This window comes from Pantherophis guttatus, chromosome 11, assembly GCF_059756535.1.
Source record: "Pantherophis guttatus breed Tessera chromosome 11, ASM5975653v1, whole genome shotgun sequence".
NCBI lineage: Eukaryota > Metazoa > Chordata > Lepidosauria > Squamata > Colubridae > Pantherophis > Pantherophis guttatus.
This window is the reverse complement of record NC_142073.1, coordinates 23,105,167-23,128,792: the sequence shown is the minus strand read 5'-3', so window position 1 is coordinate 23,128,792 and position 23,626 is coordinate 23,105,167. Positions and strand designations below refer to the sequence as shown.

The 23,626-nt window shown below is 45.5% G+C and overlaps 2 protein-coding genes across 6 annotated transcripts in view; one reads left to right on the top strand and one right to left on the bottom strand.

Annotated features, from left to right (window-relative positions):
* Window positions 1-8,456, bottom strand: part of CCDC102A (coiled-coil domain containing 102A) — a 119,690-nt gene extending 111,234 nt beyond the window's left edge. For all 5 annotated transcript variants that reach the window (XM_087877010.1, XM_034425516.3, XM_034425519.3 and 2 more), the window contains exon 1: window positions 7,804-8,456. The gene's annotated coding sequence lies outside the window, so the exon portion shown is untranslated. The remainder of the gene's footprint in view (window positions 1-7,803) is intronic.
* Window positions 8,457-12,570: 4,114 nt separating this feature from the next.
* ADGRG5 (adhesion G protein-coupled receptor G5) overlaps window positions 12,571-23,626 on the top strand; it is a 34,014-nt gene continuing 22,958 nt past the window's right edge. Inside the window, exons 1-4 of the mRNA XM_060695079.2 lie at window positions 12,571-12,722; window positions 21,463-21,533; window positions 22,458-22,547; window positions 23,414-23,501. Of these exons, the coding sequence (XP_060551062.2) occupies window positions 22,487-22,547; window positions 23,414-23,501 (149 nt within the window). The 5' untranslated portion in view covers window positions 12,571-12,722; window positions 21,463-21,533; window positions 22,458-22,486. The remainder of the gene's footprint in view (window positions 12,723-21,462; window positions 21,534-22,457; window positions 22,548-23,413; window positions 23,502-23,626) is intronic.

The following is a 23,626-nucleotide window of genomic DNA, read 5'->3' as shown; positions in this document are numbered from 1 at the left end:
GAATGGCAGCTCCAGGACCAAGTTGATTTTTAAAATATAATCATATTAGAGTGGTTGCATTATTTATTATATCGCTTTGTTTAAAGAAACAGGTTTTTTGGGGGGAGGGGGTTTGGTCTTAACTTCATTAGGTGGGCGAGCAATGCAAAATATAAATAGATAAATCCATCAACATGTAGAATAGTTACACAACGCAACAGTATCATTTTTAGGATTGTTTGGTTTATTTTAGAAGAAAGTTTCAAGGCTTATTGTTGCCTGACAGCATCAACACCTGGCAAATTTCCAGAAACAGCTGAATAAGACTTGGGATTCCCTCCCGCTCCCTCTTCTTAAAGAGCAGCACCCAGAGGGAAACGTAAGTCTTTTTTCTAAAAATAGGAAGTCATTATACAAGGTAAATCCAGAAAAAAACAATTAACCTGTGTATTTCTTGCAAGTTGCAAAATGCTGTTTTGCTACAGGGAAGGAATCTGAGTAGAAAAACGTAGAAATGGCCTTGGATATGTTGCACTCTTTTCTTTGCAGATGAACACAATAAAGGTGAGAAAAAAAGTTATTGAATCCCCCTTGATTTCTGCTGGCAACGTGGATATGGCTGGTTTTTTCAGTGGCATTGTAATTGTGAACAGTCACTAAATGAATAGTTGTAAGTGGAAAACTACCTGAACTTCGTTTTTTCCGAGGTGATCCAGGGCCAACTATGTGCTGCCTATGGACAAGGTCACAGGAATTCCCACCTCCTTTAAACTGCCCGCTATTTTTCTGCCAAAAGTTTTAAAAACAGAATTGTTTTTACAACATTTCTAACTCCAGCACAAGCTTCTTAGCCTTAGTAAGACCACACCTAGAGAACTGCATCCAGTTTTGGTCACCACACTATAAAATAGATGTTGAAACTCTAGAAAGAGTGCAGAGAAGAGCAACCAGGATGATTAGGGGACTGGAGGCTAAAACATACGATGAACGGTTGCAGGAACTGGGCATGTCTACTCTAGGGAAGAGAAGGACCAGGGGAGACAGGATAGCAGTCTTCCAGTATTTGAGGGGCTGCCACAGAGAGGAGGAAGGGGGTCAAGCTATTTTCCAAAGCACCCGAAGGTCAGACAAGGAATAATGGATGGAAACTGAACAAGGAGAGATTCAACCTAGAAATAAGGAGAAATTTTGTGACAGTGAGAACAATCAACCGATGGAACAGAAGTGGCCTTCGGAAGTTGCGGGAGCTTCATCACTGGAAGCTTTCAAGAAGAGACTGGATTGCCGTCTGTCAAAAATGGTGTAGGGTCTCCTGCTTTGGGGGGGTTGGTCTAGATGACCTACAAGGTCCCTTCCAACTCTGTTAATCTGTATCTATACAGTACAAGGTCACAGGAATTCCCACCTCCTTTAAACTGCCTGTTACTTTTTCTGCCAAAAGTTTTAAAAACCGAGTTGTTTTTACAACACTTCTAACCCCGGCACCAGCTTCTCTGTGGAGCAGTGCAGGAGGTCGGACTGAGGGATCAGGTGGGGACCCTCTTCTCTTGCATTTCAGCCTTGCTCCTAATAGCCGAGACAGACGTTGGAACAGAATGTTTAACCAGAGTGTGGCAGCGGGCGGCTGAGAAAGCAGCCCAGGAAACCTTAACAAGAGACTGGTGGAGTGTCCTAATTGGATAAGTATACCACTGCAGGGAACGGTGGTCAGGCTGCTACTTTCCAGCCAACCTAACTGCTGGAATCCACTATTTGCAGTAGCCTACAGAGGAATGGATCATCAGGCTATTACTCTGGCTCCAAAATGGTTAATTGGGAGGGGGACCTTGGGGGTCCTAGTGAACAATCATTTAAACATGAGCCAGCAGTGTGCAGCAGCAGTCAAAAAAGCTAATGCAATCCTTGGTTGTATAAACAAGTCTAAAGGAAAGAAGAAAGGAGCCTGGTGGTGCAGTGGACTAAACTACTGTTAAAGTAGTATTTAGCTGCCAGCTGCCTGCAATTACTGCAAGTTCAATTCCCACCAGGCTCAAGGTTGACTCAGCCTTCCATCCTTCTGAGGTAGGTAAAATGAGGACCCGGATTGTGGGGGCAATAAGCTGACTTTGTATAAAAAAGAACACCGCTTGGGGGGGGGGCGAAAGCCCTACTAAGCAGGTATATACAAAAGTATGAAGGCTATTGCTTAACGCATTGTAAGCCACCCTGAGTCTCTGGAGAAGGGCGGCATATAAATCGAACCAATAAATAAATAAATAAATAAATAAATAAATAAATAAATAAATAAATAAATAAATAAATAAATAAATAAATAAATAAATAAATAAATAAATAAATAAAGGGCGACATGATAGCGGTATTCCACTATTTGAGGGGCTGCCAAAAAGAAGAGGGGGTCAAATTATTTTCCAAAGCATCAGCAGGCAAGACAAGAAACAATGGATGGAAACTAATCAAAGAGAGAAGCAACCTGCAATTAAGGAGAAACTTTCCAACAGTGAGGACTGGACAGTCACTTATCTGAAATGTTATAGGTTCTCCTGCTTAAGCAGGGGGCTGGACTAGAAGATCTCCAGGGTCCCTTCCAGCTCGTCTATTCTTCTTCTAACAGAGGCATAGAATCAAAATCACCATCAGGTGGAATATTATACTGCTTTATAAAGCCTTAGGAAGGCCACAACTGGAATACTTTTGGTCACCATATTACAAAAAAGATGTTGAGACTTTGAAAAAAAGTGCAAAGAAGAGCAACTAAGACGATCAAAGGCCTGGAGACTAAAACATATGAACAGTTGCAGGATTTGGGTTTGGCTAGTCTAGAGAAAAGAAGGAGTAGGGGGGGGGACATGATAGCAGGATCCCAGTATTTGAGAGGTTGCCACAAAGAAGAGGGGGGTCAACTTATTCTCCAAAGAACCAGAAGGCAGGACAAGAAACAATGGATGGAAACTAATCAAGGAGAGAAGCAACCTGGAATTGAGGAGAAATTTCCTAACAGTGAGGACAGTACATCAGTGTAACGGCTTGCCTTCAGAGGTTGTGGGTGCTTCATCACTGGAGGTTTTAAAGAAGAGACTGGACAGTCACTTCTCTGAAATGGTGCAGGGTCTCCTTGCTTGAGCAGGGGGTTGGACTAGAAGGCCTCCAAGGTCCCTTCCAGCTCTATTCTGATTGAAATATTGGAAGAATCATAGAATCATAAAGAGAAGGCCAGCTGCGCTGCAGGCGTGCCTGGGTGTTGCCATAGTTGGGCCACCTCCACAGTCCATGCACGAGCCAGCAGGGAATGCTGCAACATCATCTTTGAGCCAGGTTGGTAAAGTAGTGAAGGGTTACCAGAGGAGATTGTGAGTTCTAGTCCCACCCTAGAAAACAGCTGGGTGACCTTCAGCCAATCATTGTATCTCAGCAAAACTCACTTCATGGGATTGTTGTGGGGAAAAGGAATACAGGTGGTCCTCGATCACAATTGAGGCCAACGTTTCGGTTGCTAAGCGAGACATTTGTTAAGGAATCTTGCTCTATTTTACAACCTTCCTTGCCACAGTTGTTAAGCGAGTCACTGTAGTTGTTAAGTTAAAAACATGGTTGTTAAGTGAATCTACAGTAGCTTCCGTATTGATTTTGCTTATCAGAAGGTTGCAAAATATGATCAAGTGACTCCGGGACACTGCAAACGTCATAAATATGAACCAGTTGCTAAGCGTCCAAATTTTGATTATGTGACCCATGGGATGCTGCAACAGTTGTGTGAAAAACGGTCATAAAGTTCACCTTTTTCAGTGATACAACTGTGAAGGGTCATTAAATGAACTGGGTTTTTTTGGTTTTTTTTAATTTAATTTTGATTTATATGCCGCCCTTCTCCGGAGACTCAGGGCGGCTTACAATGCGTTAAGCAATATCTGTAATCTGTATTGTAACTGAATTCTTTAAATATCCTTCGTGGCTGCAGTTAACATGGGACTGACGCCAACAGCAAAAATCTCTTGCAGTTATCAGATAATAAAACATTTTTTTTTTTTACTTTCGTTCTAATTGCTCACTTCTTTGAAAAAGCCGGGGTTCTTTTGAAGAATTCTGTCCGGAGGGCATTCAGAAGAAAAACAAAGTTCAAACAGTTTGAATGTATTTGCATGGAGAGGGGCTGTCGGTTCAGAAGGGCACTTAAAGTTGGGGTGGTAGAAAAGGGCCCTCCAGATTTAACTTGAAGACTATAAAGATCTGCCAAGCTTTGATGATTCAACTCCACAGATGGAAAAGCCAAAATCATGACCTACAGGTATGCATTTTTCAACATGGTTACCTGAAGACAAAGAGACCACTGCTAAAACCCCAAATTTAACAGGGAAGAATTGCAATCTATGCACTTGACAATATTCACACATAACATTTTTTGAATATTATGACCCAGTGCTGTTTCTCAAACTTTTTAAAAAATTATTAGATCCATTTTAAGAGCATGGGAATTCACCCTTTTTGGTGAATGAAATTACAATTATGGTTGTGTTTGTATCTGCTTTCTCATCTCTTCATTTTTTTCTGAATAATATTTAGTTGATTCAAGAAAAGTTAAAATACAACGTACCAACATGTTAGAGAAAAACATGACATTAAAAAAGTGTCTTAAAAAAGATTAACACATATACACCTTAATACCCTCCCTAGTTGAAAGCTGATTAATATAATACAACAATGTTAATCTCCCACCCCTTACAAAGCAGGCCAAAAGAATTTTAAACTATTCAACTACTAAATCCAAATTTAAGTGTTATTTTAGAGACCCATAGCAGTTTTCCTGATCAAGAATGTTAATTTAATTCAATTCTAAGCAATGTGTTTTGTGTGTGCATAAATCCAACTCTGTGAAATTCTATCTTTAGAAATTGATGGTTGCGTTTCCTACCTCACACTTTTCTTGGGGGTTGCTTATGTGAGAATCACACACTACCCCTAGGCAACGTACACAATGAACCTACAGTCACCATATTCAAGACCTGTTTGCTGGTCTGTTTCTTAAAACATTAGAATCCCTGTTGGAACTTGCAGTGCTGTTTGTACAAGACAAGGAACTAATTTCCAGCCAGTGATTCATTTGCACAAGCCTGCTGGCTGTTGAGGCATGCAGGGGACTGAGACACTGAGTGGGGGGAGATGGGTGGGGGGATTTTCATGACCCACTCTTGGAGAATCAGTGTGGCAAGCTACAAAAGGCGGATTCAAGCATCACTCTAAGCCTCAAACAAAAAAGCCACAAGACGCTTGAATGCAACATGTAGTTAAATCAAACCATTTGAACCAGAGCAAAATTTTCAGTGGATTCAGAGATACTGTACAACTTGTTTTCTACTGTTTTTAAGCCATGCAGAAGACTAATCACAAAAGTCTAGCTAGCTTACATCCAACGTTTATGTATTATTGGTTTGATTTCTTTGTTGGACTGGTGTGAGCTGTCCAGAGTTGCTGTGAATTGGGGGCGGCATACACATTTAATAAGTAATAAGGATAATTTTAGTTTTTATGAGAAATGCATGGAGGTGTCCCGTATGAAGTTGGAATGATAAGAAAGAAAGAGCAACAGATTATTTTTCTAAATATCTGACCTCTATAGTTCTTCTCTGTCACAAACCATGCCCAGAACTCTAAAAGTTCTCATCACTGCCTAGCCTAATCTGGAGAACAGGAAGAGGCTGCTCACCTCCCTGGCGATTTGGCTGACAATGAAATAAAATCCCAAACACAGAGCTCGTGTGTGGCTGGCCCTTTAAGGCCATTTGACAGCCAAACATTGAAGATGGCTGAAAAGAATTAAGATGCTGATTCCAAATTTTGATACAGATTCAGAATTAAGATTCCGAATTCAGTTTCTGATTCCAAATTACAATACAGATTCTGAATTAAGATTAAGATTTGGAATTAAGATTCTGATTCCTAATTATGATACAGATTCCGAATTAAGATTAAGATTTGGAATCAAGATTCTGATTACGATACAGATTCCAAATGAAGATTCCAATTCTGAATTATGATACAGATTCAGAATTAAGATTAAGATTCGTAAAGAAGATTCGGATTCCGAATTAAGCTTCAAAAACCCAAAAGAAAATAAACACAATGCATGAATTCAAACGAATCCAGGAAAGAATATACACTTAAAACAGGGGTGAAATCCAGCAGGTTCTGACAGGTTCTGGAGAACCGGTAGCGAAAATTTTGAGTAGTTCGGAGAACCGGCAAATGCCACCTCTGGCGGGGCCCCGAGATGGAGATGGAGATGGGAATGGAGATTTTGCAATATCCTTCCCCCAGGAGCGGGGAGGGAATGGGGATTTTGCAGTATCCTTTCCCCAGGAGTGGGGAGGGAATGGAGATTTTGCAATATCCTTCCCCCAGGACTGGGAAGGGAATAGGGATTTTGCAACATCCTTCCCCCAGGAGTGGGGAGGGAATGGGGATTTTGCAATATCCTTCCCCCAGGAGTGGGAATGGGGATTTTGCAATATCCTTCCCCCAGGAGTGGGGAGGGAATGGGGATTTTGCAGTATCCTTTCCCTAGGAGTGGGGAGCGAATGGGGATTTTGCAGTATCCTTTCCCCAGGAGTGGGGAGGGAATGGAGATTTTGCAATATCCTTCCCCCAGGCCTGGGAAGGGAATGGGGATTTTGCAATATCCTTCCCCCAGGAGCGGGGAGGGAATGGGGATTTTGCAGTATCCTTTCCCTAGGAGTGGGGAGGGAATGGGGATTTTGCAATATACCCTCCAAGAGTGGGGAGGGAATGGGGATTTTGCAGTATCCTTCCCCCAGGAGTGGGGAGCGAATGGGGATTTTGCAATATCCTTCCCCTGCCACGCCCACCAAGCCACACCACGCCCACAGAACCGGTAGTAAAAAAAAAAATGGATTTCCCCACTGACTTAAAACCCTTTGCGAAAGCCATCCAAGGCAGCCCGGGGGCGGGGACCACAAGAGCCGTCCTTCCAAGCAGAGCTCCCGGAACCGGGCAAGGAATCCCGGCGGGAGAGCCGGACCAAAAGCCAGGAGCGAGGCCGTTCCCCGGGACCAGGAGCCCGGACAGCGGCTTTCCCACTCCTCCGAGGTCCGGAATCCCGGATCCCTCAAAAGCCACCCGCCCCCCCTCCCCCCGGCGGGCAAGGCCGAGCAAGCTCAAGGTGGGGGGGGCAACCCAACGGCTGCGCATCCCCCGCAAAGAGGAGCCGAGCCGGGCAGGCGGACCCGACCCTGCGGCGCTCTCGCCTTGCAGCGCTTCCCAACCCCGCGCTTGTTTGCTTGCTTTCTTCCGAGAAGCGCCCGATCCACCGGCCGTGGATCCCGGGCAGCGGCTCCCGGATAAGCCGGCCTGCCAGCCACCCAGCCCTCCTTTGGCCGAAGCCCCCCGCGCGTCATTGCGCGGCGGCGCCTCCTCCTCCTCCTCCTCACAATCCCCCTCTTCGGAAGGGGCTCCCCGCGGGAAAGCGGCCGTCCTTTCCCCTCACCCACCCCCCACCCCCCATAAAGCCCCGCCGCCCACTCCCCACGCTTCCTCCCGCCGCGCCGCCGCCGCCCCTTCCCCGCGGGCGAAGGAAAAGTTGAGCCTTAACTTTTCTGAGGGGCCCTCCCGCGCTTCTTTCAGCCCCTTCGGGAAGCCCCTTCCCGCTCGGCGCCTCACGCCGGCCTCTCCCTCAACCTCCCGCCGGCCGTTCCGACGAGGAAAGACCCCCCCTCACACCCCACACCTCTTCCCTTCCTTCCTTCCTCGCCTCAGAGGGTCCCCTCAGCCCCGCCAGCCTCGCTCTTCCTGCCGTCCCCCCCCCGCGGGGCTCACCTGAGACGCGGCGGGGCTCCCCGGTCCTGAGGCGGCGGCTGCAACTCTTTTTGAGCCCCGCGTGGGTGGCTCGGCCGGCCGGCGGGAGCAGCCGGGGGTTGCGGCGGCGGTGGGCGCCAGCGGAGCGGGCTTGCCTGGAGTCTCCTCCCCCTGGAAGCGGCCGGGATGGAGGGCGGGGGTCGCCGTCTCTTCGGGGGCTGGCTGGGCCCGGCTGAGGGGCAAAGAGAGAGAGAGAGAGAGAGAGAGAGAGGAAGGGCTTCGGGCGCTGCTTCGGCTCCCTTCTACTGGCCTACTAGGGGTCGCTCCGGATGTCTGGAGCCCGGACCCATCATCCACAGCCGAACCGAGCCGACCTTGCCCCGGGAAAGTTGCCCTGACGTTTCCAAGCGGGACCTTAAGGAGCTTGGAAAGGGTTGTGTGTTTGTTCAATGCAACGCTCGCTCAACTTCTTTGGTTTGTGTGTTTACTTTGGTGTGTTTTATGAATCCAGCCCAGTTGATGGAAGACAGGTAGTCCTCGACTTAGAACAAGTTCACTTAGTGACCGAAGTTACGACGGCATGGGGGGAAAAAAAGGGACTTGTGGTTGGTTTTCATACTTAACGACCGTTGCAGCGTTTCCCCCAGGGCAGGGGTCTGCAGCCTTAAACACTTAAAAGAGCTGTTCGGACCCGTTTCCCACAGAAAAGAAAACAGCGGGAGCCACAAAGCCTGGGTGGGCGTGGCCAACTCAATGTCACTTCCACCCAGTCACATGATGCCCCCTAACCACGCCTACCCAGCTGGTCATTAGCGCAGAGAACTGGTTGTTAAAAAACACCCGGAACCCCAAAACCCTTTTGATCTTCCTCCCTCCCTCCCCCCTCTCTGTATCTCTCTCTCTCTCTCTGTATCTCTCTCTCTCGCTCGCTCCTCCCTCTCTATCCCTTCCTCCTCTCTGTATCTCTCTTGCTTCTCCTCTCTCTGTATCTCTCTCTCTCTCGCTCCCCCTCTCTCTATCTCTCTCTCGCTCCCCCTCTCTCTCACTCCCCCCTCTCTCTATCTCTCTCTTGCTCCCCCTCTCTCTCGCTCCCCCCTCTCTCTAAATCTCCCTTCCTCCTCTCTGTATCTCTCTTGCTTCTCCACTCTCTGTATCTCTCTCTCTCGCTCCCCCTCTCTGTATCTCTCTCTTGCTCCCCCTCTCTCTCGCTCCCCCTCTCTCTGTAACTCTCTCTTGCTTCCCCTCTATTTCTCTCTCTCCCTCCCTCCCCCCTCTCTGTATCTCTCTCTTGCTCCCCCTCTCTCTGTATCTCTCTGTCTGCCCCGCCGCTTCTCCATCCCGCATCATAGCCCTTACCTTCTTAGGCCAAGCAAGGAGTGACTGGGAGTGGAGGGCGAGGGGCGGGGCCAGCCAGTGGGATCACCTGACCGGGAGCCAAAGCAGAGGGCCCAAAGAGCCGCATGCAGCTCCGGAGCCACAGGTTGCTGACCCCCGCCCCAGGGTCACGTGATTTACATTTGAATGCTTGACAACAGACTCACACTTATGACGGTGGCAGCACCCCTGGGTCCTGCGATCCCCTTTTGCGACCTTCAAACAAGCAGCGTCCATGGGGAAAGCCAGACCCACTTAATTAGTAACCGTGTTACTAATTTAACGACTGTTGCGGTTCACTTAACAAATGCGGCAAGAAAAGTTGTAAAATGGGGCAAAACTCACTTAACTAATTTCTCACTTAGCAACAGACTGGGTTCAATTGTGGTCATAAGTTGAGGACTACTTGCAGTCAGTGACGTAGAAAAGGATCCCATTGGATACTCGGATTAAACTCGAACATAGCACACAATCCACAACAATTAAGAGTGGTTTATAAACCGAATCAATCAATACAACATAAAGGTTGCAAGCAGGCTATTTCTGATTTCTCCTTATTTTTTTACATTTTACCTATTACAGTAGAGATAGTGTGGCTGTTTGAAGTTACAATGGCACTGACTATTTTTCACACTTAACAACCGTTGGCAGCATCCCTGTGGTCACGTGATCAAAATTCAGATGCTTGGCAACTGACTCATATTTATGACGGTCGCAATGTCCCGGGGTCACGGGATCCCCTTTTGCAACCTTCTGACAAGCAAAGTCAATGGGGAAGCCAGCTTCGCTTAACAACCGTGTTCCTAACAGCTACAGTGATTCATTTAACAATTGTGGCAAGAAAAGTGGTAAAAAGGGGCAAGACTAATTTAACAACTGTCTCACTTAGCAACAGAGATTTTGGACTCAATTGTGCTTGTAAGTAATGTAATCCATGAATAGAGTAGAGTAGAGGAGAGTAGAATAGAATAGAATAGAATAGAATAGAATAGAATAGAATAGAATAGAATAGAATAGAATAGAACAGAACACTAACAGATTAACAGAGTTGGAAGGGACCTTGGAGGTCTTCTAGTCCAGCCTGCTCAAGCAGGAGAACCTATACCATTTCAGACAAGTGACTGTCTAGTTTCTTCTTAAAAACCTCCAGTGATGGAGCGCCCACAATTTCTGGAGGCAGGCAGTTCCACTGGTTAATTAGGAAGTTTCTCCTCAATTCCAGGTTGCTTCTCTCTTTGGTTAGTATCCATCCATTGTTTCTTGTCCTGCCTTCTGGTGCTTTGGAGAATAATTTGACTCCCTCTTCTTTGTGGCAGCCCCTCAAATACTGGAATACTTCTATCATGTCTCCCCCAATTCTTCTTTTCTTTAGACTAGCCAGACCCAAATCCTGCAGTTGTTCTTACATTTTAGTCTCCAGGGGCCTCTGATCATCTTAGTTGCTCTTCTTTGAACTTTTTCCAAAGTCTCAACATCTTTTTTGTAGTGTGGCAACCAAAATTGGTTGCAGTATTCCAAATGTGATCTTACTAGGGCTTTATAAAGCTGTTTATTTAGAGCAGTGTTTTTCAACCTTGGAAGCTTGAAGATGGGTGGACTTCAACTCCCAGAATCCCCCAGCCAGCAGCACTGGCTGGGGGTTTCTGGGAGTTGAAGTCCACCCATCTTCAAGCTTCCAAGGTTGAAAAACACTGATTTAGAGGCATTTATATACGATTGTTCTTTTAGCAACGGTTTGAAGTTATGACAGCCTTGGAAAAAATGCCTTTCAACCTGTCCTCAGAGTTATGACCATTGCACTCTCCCCCCCCCAATAGTCATGTGATTGCAATTTGGAATGCTTGTCATCACGTGATCGTGATTTGTGACCTTGCCAGCTGGTTTCGGAGAAGCAAAATGCATCCTTATACATCCTTAAATGTATCCTTGATTAAAGCAGAATAAAGAATCACAATTTAATCATGATATTTTTTTTTCATGGGCGCAACAACATGATCTTATGGGCCAAGAACTAGATTAGATTGTCAAACGAGTTTAGACAATTTGTATCTCATTGTGTTGTGGGAACCTAGCTATTGCCTTTAGGTTAAACAGTAATCTGCTTTCTTTGTCTGGGCAAGCATAGTGTCTTCTGTGAATAAAAATAACAGTTATAGTTTTTGATCTGGATTTAAATTTTGGCTGCCGAGCAAACTCAGCCATTGTCTATGGGCACACAATGTACTTTAAAATGATCTGCTAAAATGAGTTGTGCAAACACAGCCACACACTTAGTGAAGAAATGTTACCTACCTTAGTTGCTAGCAGTTGGTTCTTGCTACTTTGCCTCTGGGTGGTGATTCCTAGACACACACTGACTTTTGCACTCTTACAAAAAAGGTTTTACGGTCTCCTCTAGCCAAGAATGGATTAATTTTAATTTTAATTTTAATTAATATTTTAATTTTAATTAATATTTTAATTTGTTTAGTTTAGTTTAGTTTAGTTTAGTTTAGTTTAGTTTAGCTTAGTTTAGTTTAGTTTGATTTTTACATAGCCATCCATCTTAAGCCAAACTCTAGGCAGCTCCCAAACAAGAATTAAAATATCAGTAAAAAGACAACATAAAAACCATATTAAAACTACTAAAACCATAAACATTAAAAACAAGCATCCGGCACCAAGTTAAACTTCTGGCATGCAGTCACCTAATCTTATCCCAGCGCTTGGGAGAAAAACCAGTTCCTCTAAGCTTTTTGGAAGGCTAGGAGGACAGAGGCCTGCCAAAATTCATGGGGCAGAGTGTTCCACAGGACAGAGGCTGCCTGGGAAAAGCATCAGATGGCAACATTTAGGGAAGGGAATAAGAGCATGTCCACCCCCATCTGACCTGGTGGGACGGGTAAATGTCCTTAGGGAGAGGCAGTCCTGCAGATAACCTGGCCTTGTGCCTTATAGGGCTTTAAAGGTGATTCTCAGTGCCTTGAATTGCACCTGGAAAGAAACTAGAAGTCAATGCACCTTGCATAACAAAGGTGTTTAGATGGTTAAACCTAGGGGAGCTCATCCCTGCACACACAGCCACATTCTGGACCAGATGTAGCTTCTGGGTTTTCTTCAAGGGCAGCCCCAAGTAGGCCGCACTGTAGTAATCCAGACAGGTTTCGGATGCAAATTAGCATGTGCAGGAGTTCAAAACAGTCATCGGAACTAAAAGTGTTGGGAGTTGCACCCACCCTGGATACAATTGGAGGCCCCCGGGGGGGAGGGGGGAAGGGTTACCCACAAAAAGGAGAATTGAGTGGGCCAGGTTGTACCCACTGGCGGCTCTGGCTATCTTTGACTCATTGGCATTTCCTTTTCTTGATTCTTTGTAAGTCCGGAAATGATCTGAAGCTTACCGAGATAAAGGAAGTTCTCGAAAAGAAGACAATTACTGTAAAACAAACACAGGAGAATCAGGGTGCATCTGAAGACTTTCTGACCAAGGTGCTTGATCCAAGCCTCGCCAGATCAGGATTGACTGGAAATCCTCTCCGATATCAGATCCTGATAAATAAATGTCCTTCCTTCTCTTTGGGGTGAGGGTAAGTACAATCAGTAATCCCAGTATCGATATGGACTCGTAATATACAAAAAGCTGAGAATAGCAACCAGGTCTTAGCAGCCAATGGGAATGCAATGGGAAATACAAGCATCACTTTAATGTTTCCCTATGTGCAAAGAGCAGTGTGTTCCCCCCCCCGCCCAATCTAGGCAAGTTTAAGATGAGTGGACATCAACTCCCATTAGCAGCTCTCCTCTGCTCCATGTCTGGATTCTTTCTCTTGACTTGGCTGAAGGTTGCTTATGGGCATTAATTCTATTTTTTAACATACTTTTTTTTAAAGAAGATAAGAACAATACAAATATTAGAGAAGAAGCACAAATAGCGAAGAAGTAAGAAAGAAAAGAGAAAAGGAAGGAAAAAAAGGAAGGAGAGGGAGGAAGGAGGCAGGAAGGAAGAAGGAAGGAAGGAAAGGAAGGCAGGAAGGAAGGAAAGAAGGAAAGGGAAAGGTTATAAAGAAGCAGCTTCTAATCTTTTTAGCAGATTTAATAATGCATTTATAATTTACCACCTTCCTTGTAGAAATGAAAGGAGCCATGTAACAGCAATTGATTGCCTGATATTGGTGTTATGAATATAAATGACTTGTAAAGGTTAGAATTTCCAATCGTTAAAATTTGAGATACTGTATGTTGTTCTGGCCCTTTGAAATTAACGTATCTTGTTGGACTCAAAGACAAATGTTTGTATATTTGTTGTATGTTGCTATGGTCTTATTTAGACTTTGGGATGGTTATCTCCAGCTTTGCAGTTCTCTGTCCTTGCGATGCCCTGAATTCAAATGAGGGGTAACTAACAGATTTTATACTCCTTGACCCTATGGGACATTATTGCATTAAAGTATTCTTATTACTCTTGGTTCAGTTAAAGAGGACTTCAACTTGCCTCAATCCTGGGTCGGGAACAGGATGGAGAAATCTTTAGGGGGAAAAATATATTGCCAGAGTAAATTTGTGCCAGGATCAAGTTAACAAAATGGCATTGTGTATTGGTTTCAATGCACTGCATATATTTCTAGTTAGTAGATTGCAAGCAATGATATATTGATTTAGAAGTATTCATAACCCAGGCTAGAAACCCTGAGTTGTGTAGCAGTAAGTTGTGAGCATGCATAAGTTAAAACAAAGCTGTGGTGGTTTTACTAAGCCTCAATGTTCCTAAAACTGATTGGTATTTTCATTACTATTAGCAAAAAATGGTGTGGCAGGCAGATACAACTAAGATTGGTCCCTTAGTCTAAATTTTTCCTTGTTCCTAGAAAGCTTAATGGGAAAGCTTGATTGAGCAAAACCATAGTAAGAAGTGGAGACCACTATCTAGAGAGGCTCATCTGGTGACAGCCATCACGTGTGGAAGGGCGACAACTTAGAACGAAAGAGGAACAAACAGGAAAAACTATGAGCGAGCATACGAAATGAATGCAAGAAAAAATAGTTAAGTTGTGTGCTTGTGAAACTTAATAGGAAGGGGAAAGGAAATAACACATGTGAAAGTGGTCGGATTAAACAAGGCAGGTAGGAAAGTAAAGGCATAGATTAAATTATGTCTAAAAGAGCCAAATGTCAGGAAAAAGAAAACCAACCAACCAGGTCAATGGGATTATTATTGACTAGCTGGACGCCCGTGCTTCGCTACGAAACTATGTGCTCAGGCTTGATCAATTGACACTTGCAGCCTGAAACTTAATGTAGAATGTGTAACTCCATAGCATCAGAGTGTGTTAATATAATGCAACTAGCAGTTGGAACAGAGGGGGAGGGGGAGTAGAATCATCGGTATTCATCTGGCTAGCATCCTGTCAGTGTGTGAGAGAGTTGAGGGGTGTTTGGAAACTCAAACAGTATTTGCTGTGTGAGCAAGAAGGAGACAGGAAGGAGGCTGGGCATAGCTTAGCTCAACTGTTCTGTAGTAAAGCTGCTTGCTGCTGTGAAAGTAAAGCTGAGAGTGAAACTCCTCTCCTCTGCTTGTGTTTTGCATTTGGAACAGATTTCTTTTCAGGTGGAGAGGGGGAGTAGAACTCCTTAGCATCAGAGCGTGTTAATAATAATATAGGAAAGCAACCTGGAATTAAGGAGAAACTTCTTAACAGTGAGGACAATTAACCAGTGGAACAGCTGGCCTCCAGAAATCATGGATGCTCCATCACTGGAAGTTTTTAAGAAGAGACTGGATAGTCGCTTGTCTGAGATTGTATAGGTTCTCCTGCTTGAAGAGGGGGCTGGAGTAGAAGACCTCCAAAGTCTCTTCTCTTCTCTTCTCTTCTCTTCTCTTCTCTTCTCTTCTCTTCTCTTCTCTTCTCTTCTCTTCTCTTCTCTTCTCTTCTCTTCTCTTCTCTTCTCTCCTCTCCTCTCCTCTCCTCTCCTCTCCTCTCCTCTCCTCTCCTTTCTCTTCTCTTCTCTTCTCTTCTCTTCTCTTCTCTTCTCTTCTCTTCTCTTCTCTTCTCTTCTCTTCTCTTCTCTTCTCTCCTCTCCTCTCCTCTCCTCTCCTCTCCTCTCCTCTCCTCTCCTCTTAATTCTATTCTATATTGTCCTAAAGATGCTTTTTTTCAAGAGGCAACTGGACCTTCTGGTTTTTCTTTGAAGACATTTCGCTTCTCTTCCAAGAAGCTTCTTCAGCTCTGACTAGATGGTGGGGAATGGAAGGATTTATACTCCTTGGAGGCAGCTGGTCATTTGCCTTCTTTTAGCAAGTCGTTAAGGTCACCTGGAGGTGACCTTATCTGTGTCATCGGGGTTACCTTCCTTCCATTCCCCACCATCCAGTCAGAATTGAAGAAGCTTCTTGGATGAGAAGCGAAACGTCATCAAAGAAAAATGAGAAAGTCCAGTTGCCTGTTGAAAAAAGCACCTTCGGGACAACCATAACTCAGGACTAGAGTTAGATGACCGAGAATCTCCACAGATATTCTGTAAATTGTCCTATCTGTGTGGTTACGAACTGACACATTATCTTACTCATTCATCTAAGAAACCCCCCCAAAATAGTAGATAAACCTCGCAACAAAATAAAACGAAAGCGAACAGAAAGAAAGAAGATGCACTGCAGGATAAGAAAAGTTAAAATAAAGCCAGATATATCATCCTGAGAGGTTATTAAAAACAGGATGCTTTATGGGCCTCCAGTGACAGCTCTGGAACAGGGCCTGAAAAACTCGTGAGGCCCCGAGAAGCAAAACATCTCCAAGGCAAAACCAAGGAAGTCCAGTTGCCTTTTGAAAAAGCACCTTCAGGACAACCGTGGCTTGGATGACCGAGAATCTCCATAGACATCCTGAGGCCCTCCCTTGCCTGCTGCGCTGGGGAAGATGGGAGTTGTATTCCAACACATCTGGAAAACATCGGATCCAGATTCCAGGAAGGTTCTCCGTTTAGGTTTTTCTGCAGCCTCTCTTTATATTGAATTGTTTGAAATTAAATCTCTCTCTCTTTGTTATTTATGGGTTAAACACTAAGGGAAATTTCATGGAGTGATTCATCATCCAAAGGATGTGGTTACACTTTTTATAGAAGAGGAACTTTTATAGAATAGAAACGTGCTGCAGTGATGGCCATTTCCATAGAAACAACGGAGTCTTTTCTAGATCTGAGGAGTAGTGTTTATAGGTGTATGCTTTAAAAACCTTAAAAAATTATCATGTGACAAAAAAAAAAAACCCCACCACCCATCAAACACAGAACCTCACAAAATGCATAGCACTTATCCAGTTACAGTGTTAGGTTTGTGAGTAGAAATAAAAGGGAAACTAAGCATAAGAATTAGTACACATCATCCAGATTGCTAATATTCATAAAATTGGGTTGGACAACTGTCATGACTTGCGACCATCATGGGCAATAGCAATAGCCCTTAGACTTATATACCGCTTCACAGTGCTTTACTAACCCTCTCTAAGCGATTTACAGAGTCAGCCCCTTGCCCCCAACAATCTGGCTCCTCATTTGACCCACCTCGGAAGGATGGAAGGCTGAGTCAACCTGGAGCCGGTCAGGATCAAACTGCTGGCAGTGGACAGAGTCAGCCTGCAATACTGGATGGATGGACAGATGGATGGATGGATGGATGGAGGGATGGAGGGATGGATGGAAGGAAGGAAGGAAGGAAGGAAGGAAGGAAGGAAGGAAGAATACTTAAGACTTATATACCACTTCATAGTGCTTCACAGCCCTCTCTAAGCGGTTTACAGAGTCAGCCCCTTGCCCCCAACAATCTGGCTCCTCATTTGACCCACCTCGGAAGGATGGAAGGCTGAGTCAACCTGGAGCTGGTCAGGATCAAACTGCTGGTGTGGACAGAGTCAGCCTGCAATACTGGATGGATGGATGGATGGATGGATGGATGGGAGGGAGGGAGGGAGGGAGGAAAATAGCAATAGTACTTAGACTTATATACCACTTCACAGTGCTTTTAGAGCCCTCTCTAAGCAGTTTACAGAGTCAGCCTCTTGCCCCCAACAATCTGGCTCCTCATTTGACCCACCTCTTAAGGACGGAAGGCTGAGTCAACATTGAGCCTGGTGAGATTTGAACTGACAAATTGCAGTCAGCCGGCAGTCAGCAGAATTACGCAGCAGTGCTGCACTCTAACCGCTGCGCCACCGTGTCAGTCTCCATTAGAGTCATTTGTCGAGAATTACTGGTAGATGCGTTGTTGCATTGTAGGCTTTTAGACAAGTTTAAAATCAGTTTCTTAGGAATAAGGAAACCGTTCACACGATGGGTGGAAAGTCTAGGAGCCGTAATCCCCAAATATTTGAAAGGCATTCAAAGTTAAAACTGGCTGTTCTCTGGATTGCTTTAGGAGCTCCAGTTGGGAAGGAGGATGCCAATGTCTGACCTTGCAAGATTTTCAAATGAAGAAGAGGAAAAGGCTTCAAATTTAGAGCAAAAATGCTTCTTGGTACCAAAACAAAACAAAACAGGAAACCAGAAACTTCTCCTTTGGTGTGTTTATGCTGCAGCTCCGTGAAAGTTGGGGAAATCAAAAAATGCCTTCCTCCATCTTAATGTAAAATAAAGTTTGAAATATCGATGTAAAATCATGCAAGAAGATGTAAAATCATCTTCAAGCTTCCAAGGTTGAGAAACACTGCCCTAAAGAGTTTGAACAGAGTTTTTTTCTTCACTTAATACTCTGAGGAATTTCTCTTAAACATGTTACTGGAAACCTGGCTGTGTGTTTTTAGTATCTAATTTATCTTATCACGTCTGTCCCGCAATTGTCCTGTTGTACTGCATCCTAACCTGTCTAATCCCAGCCTCAATCTTGATCCTGTCCATCGAGTAATCGAACGTCTGTGCAGCAGGCAGGATCAAGAAGAGAATCCCTGGCCAGGGCTGTTGGTGGCGGGAGATCTTCTCGTTATCAGTTTAAAAGAGGGGGGAAAAAACCACTGTACACCTTTTAATAAAATAAGTGACTTCAGTAAACATTAACATTTTTAAAACCGCTTCGCTAGCAGCGGTGGCTCTTCCATCCCAAGGACCAGCCCATAGATTTCCACTGCTCTCCTCTCCTCTGCCTTCTGCGCATCCACGTGTCCAGGGGTGGGTTCTAAATTTTTTTACTACCAGTTCTGTGGGTGTGGCTTATTTTGTGGGTGTGGCTTGGAGGTCATGTGACTAGGTGGGCGTGGCTAGCTGGTCAGAGTCATTTCTGGAAGGTCCTCGCACTTACGACCAGTCCTCGCACTTACGACCCGACTCATTTGTTTGCTTTTAACACTGATCAGCTGTAGGGCGGCCCTTTGAAGCCCCACCGCAAGAGTTTAAGCAGTTTTTTCCCCTCTAGTCATCAGCTGGGACTCAGGAGGCAGCAATAGATTGGGGGTGGGACCAAATAAAAGGTAAGAATAACGGGGGGGGGGTGGGAGGGTGGGGAGAATCGGTTCGGTGACATCATATCGTCACCGCTACCAGCTTGGCCGAACTGGACCGAACCAGGAGGAACCCACCACTGAAGAGGACCAACTGATCTTCCATAGCTGTGTACATACCTAGCAGACCGTGTTGGTTATCCCAACTGACCCAGTGGTGGGTTGCCCCCGGTTCGCACCGGTTTTGTAGAACCGGTAGTAAAACCGGCGGGAGGCTCCGCCCGCCGACCCCGACGTCATCAAAACGCTTCTGCGCATGCACAGAAGCTTCTGCGCTGCGCAGAAGGGCGCGCAGCCCCACTGTAAACTGGTAGTAAAGGTAAGTAGAACCCACCCCTGAACTGACCTCAACCTGCTTTTCCATGAAGTGTGTGGACCAGTGGGGGGGTTGCTACCAGTTCGCCCTGGATCAGGCGAATTGGTAGTGGTGGTGGTAGGAGGCTCCGCCTACCCGCCCGGACGCTTCTGTGCATGTGCAGACCAGGGGTGAGTTCTAAATTTTTTTACTACCGGTTCTGTGGGCGTGGCTTATTCTACCAGTTCTGTGGGCATGGCTTGGTGGGCGTGGCTTGGTGGGCAATGCAGGGGAAGGATATTGCAAAATCTCCATTCCCTCCTCACTCCTGGGGGAAGGATATTGCAAAATCCCCGTTCCCTCCCCACTCCTAGGGGAAGGATATTGCAAAATCTCCATTCCCTCCCCATTCCTGGGGGAAGGATATTGCAAAATCTCCATTCCCTCCCCATTCCTGGGGGAAGGATATTGCAAAATCCCCATTCCCTCCCCACTCCTGGGGGAAGGATATTGCAAAATCCCCATTCCCTCCCCACTCCTGGGGGAAGGATATTGCAAAATCCCCATTCCCTCCCCACTCCTGGGGGAAGGATATTGCAAAATCCCCATTCCCTCCCCACTCCTGGGGGAAGGATATTGCAAAATCTCCATTCCCTCCCCATTCCTGGGGGAAGGATATTGCAAAATCTCCATTCCCTCCCCATTCCTGGGGGAAGGATATTGCAAAATCCCCATTCCCTCCCCATTCTGGGACCAGCCAGAGGTGGCATTTGTATTTGTATTTTAATTTTTTTTTATTGGTTAAAAAGTACAAACAGACATACAAACAATAAAACGTACGCAACAAATAAACATGAATCAAGTCTTTGCGACTTCTTTTTCAACTTGTTGCATCGATAGACTATATTTATATTTATACTTATGTATCTATATACTTATAGAAGAAGCTTTGGGATTAACTGTATGGTTGATTTCCTTAACTTTGGGTGTCTAGAATGCATGTCCAAAAAGTGTGGGACCTTGATGGCATGGTTTGTGGATGCCATCTTGACTTTTTTGACCTGCCCTGCAGATGCACTTGGGCTAAACGTTCTTTCCCAAGTGATCCACTCACTGAATTTACATCTCAAGCTGCAGGGCCAGCACATTACGTGAACACGTAACTTGTGGTTTGCAGCTTAAGCTGAAGTCGAATGTAGGCAGTTCATCTACAAAGATCTCTTCTAAGAAGTAAAGATGCTCAGATCACTGGACGTAGCCACCTTCGGCAACTGAAAGGAAATTTAATTTTGCCCCTCTGCCACATCCTGGCAGAATGGGTGTCTGCAGCTCCGTTCTTTGAAAGCTGGCATTCTGTGGAACCAAGCAAAGGGGACTTCTCTGCCCATCCCACCTGTCATGGCTCCATCTCTCCTATCCAAGCTTCATGAGCTGACAGCCTGACATTAGCAACAGGGGAGAGGGAAGGGAGAGGGGAAGAGGGAACGATTGAACTATAAGGAAGAAGGGGGGAATGGAAGACCAGTTGAGCCTCAGATTACAGATTAACAGAGTTGGAAGGGACCTTGTAGATCATCTAGTCCAACCCCCCACCCAAGCAGGGGACCCTACACCATTTCTGACAGAAGGCAGTCCAGTCTCTTCTTGAAAGCCTCCAGTGATGAAGCTTCCACAACTTCTGAAGGCAACTTCTGTTCCATGGGTTGATTGCTCTCACTGTCAGAAAATTCCTCCTTATTTCCAGATTGAATCTCTCCTTGATCAGTTTCCATTCATTATTCTTTGTCTGACCTTCAGGTGCCTTGGAAAAACAGCTTGGCCCCCTCCTCTCTGTGGCAGCCCCTCAAATATTGGAAGATGCTATTGTGTCTCCCCTGCTCCTTCTCTTCACTAGACTAGCCAGGCCTAGTTCCTGCAACTGTTCATCGTATGTTTTAGCCTCCAGTCCCCTAATCATCTTGGTTGCTCTTCTCTGCACTCTTTCTAGAGTCTCAACATCTTTTTTATAGTGTGGTGACCAAAATTGGATGCAGTACTCTAGCTGTGGTCTTACTAAGGCTTTATAGAATGGTGTTAGTACCTCACTTGATCTTGATTGTATCCCTCTGTTAATGCAATTTAGGATTGTGTTGGCTTTTTTGGCTGCTGCTGCACACTGTTGGCTCATATTTAGCTGGCTGTCCACTAAGACTCCAAGAAACCTCTTATAGTTACTGCTATTAAGCCTGGTTTCCCTCAATCTATATTTGAGAAGCTTCAGGCACCTGTTTCCTAAACAATATATAAGCAACTAATTGGACATTTATAGATAACCAGGGGAGGGGGGAGATGGCAGGAAGGGGGGAAGAGGAAAATTTACTCCGTATTGTTTGCATGGGAGAACCTTAGATTCAGCTTCGCTACTTCTGTAATCACCTAAGCTTCAGTAAAGTCTACTCTTGGCAAGAACGAATGGTGGGCTGCTGCCGGTTTGGATTGGTTCGGCCAATCCACCTGGTTGGCCCCGTCCACCTGCCCCTGCCCTATCCTGTCCTATATTTCCATGTTTTTCAGCTCAGCTGATTCGCGAGGCCCAGCGGATTGCCGTGCCTCAGCTGTTTTACTCACTGGCGCTGCAGTAGAAGGTAAGTTTTAGAGCTTAAAATGGGTGGGTTTTGAATGCTGCGTGCGTGCGTGCCCGAGAAGTGCAAATGCATGTGCAAAGCACACGCTCACCGAACTGGTTGTTAAACCAGTTGCAGCCAACCACTGGCCAGGGGTCTTTCTTTGCTGGATGACTGAGTGAGATGGTTGACACCACCCTCCAGAACACTCTCCCATCAGAGATATGCATGGTACCAGTGGTGGGTTGCTCCTGGTTTCGTCCGGTTCTTGCGAACCGGTAGTAACAGCGGTGGGAGGCTCTGCCCTTCTGCCCAGATATCATCATGAATGATCTGCACATATGCAGAAGCGCATGTGCATGCTCCTATTGCAAACCAGTATTGGAGGTAAGTAGAACCCACCCCTGCATTGTACCCAGCTGTGAAATCCTCCCTGGTTCTATCCGTCTTACCGAACTGATAGCGCCGGCGGCGGGAGACTCCTCCCACCCACTGGGATGTCATCACATCGCTTTTCTTACCATCTGCGCATGCTCCCATGCGCTCCCGTTCCTGAGCCGGTAGTGAAGGTAAGTGGATTTCACCGCTGATGGTACCCACTCATCTGGGGAACTGGAGAATTCTTAAAACCTGGCTAGGGTCCCAGGCACGCCTGGGGTAAATGAATGAGTGTAATATTTAAAGTTAAATTGTCAAAACAGGGCTGTCAAACCTTGGCAACTTTAAGACCTGTGGACTTCAGCTCTCAGAATTCCCCAGCCAGCGGCTGGGGAAATTCTGAGAGCTGAAGTCCACAGGTCTTAAAGTTGCCAAGGTGGGACTCTCCAGAGTGAAAATGTGGCTTTGTGGTGTTGTGTAGGGTGCTCAGAGCAGCAAGAAAGGTGTTGTTCCTTCGGGGGTTGGACTAGAAGACCTCCTAAATTTATCTCGGTTCTTTTTCCACAGCTGTTTGGAGCGGGCTACGTGATGCAGCAATGGATTCCCGAATATGCCTTTGCTTTTTTGCCTGCTGGGTTTTTGTGAATTCTACATCAGGTAAAAGACCTTGGTGGGCTAAGCAGAAAGAGGCGAAGTTCTGATTTCTTTGCAAGGGTTTTGCCTCAGAACTGCAGTGGGTTGTTGAGGATGCTTCCATGGTGGCTAGTTAATCCATGGTTTGATGTATTTATCTCTCCAAAGCACCTGAGGGCAGGACAAGAAGCAATGGGTGGAAACTAATTAAGGAGAGAAGCAGGGGTGAAATCCAGCAGGTTCTGACAGGTTCTGGAGAAACGGTAGCGGAAATTTTGAGTAGTTTGGAGAACCGGCAAATACCACCATTGGCTGGCCCCAGGAGTGGGGAGGGAATGGGGATTTTGCAATATCCTTCTCCAAGCCAAGCCCACCAAGCCACGCCCACAGAACCTGTAGTAAAAAAATTTGGATTTCACTGGTCCAGTTGCCTCTTGAGAAAGCATCTTTGGGCCAGCTTTGAAGGTCTTTAATCTCACTTGGAGATGACCAACAGTTCTGTTGCTGTCCAGATCTTCAAACTTTTTTTTTTTTTAAAATTTGATTTATATGCCGCCCTTCTCCGGAGACTCAGGGTGGCTTACAGTGCGTTAAGCAATAGCCTTCATACTTTTGTATATTTATACAAAGTCAGCTTATTGCCCCCACAATCTGGGTCCTCATTTTACCTACCTTAGAAAGGATGGAAGGCTGAGTCAACCTTGAGCCTGGTGAGATTCGAACCTGCAGAAATTGCAGGCAGCTGTGTTAATAACAGGGTGCATTAAATCACTGTACTACCAAGGCTCCTTTCTGTTTATGCTGATCTTGTGATGCTAATGGGAATTCTTTCTTTCTCCTTTCTGCTACTTCTTCTTTCCCACGTTCTGTGCTGCCCCTGCTGTTGTTAGCGCCCAACAAAGAAGTAGATGTGACTGCAGCTATGGAGAACTATGAAGGGCACATAGACTCAGGATGCGCTTCCAACGAGACAAGGAAGTAGGTTCTTATTATTTGCACTTTTTATGTTATAAAAATGAGGGGGAAGAAGTTTGCCTTTTGACCAGTCTATATACAGTAGCTTCAAGGAAGCCACCTGAAAAAATCTGCAATTGTATCATTTT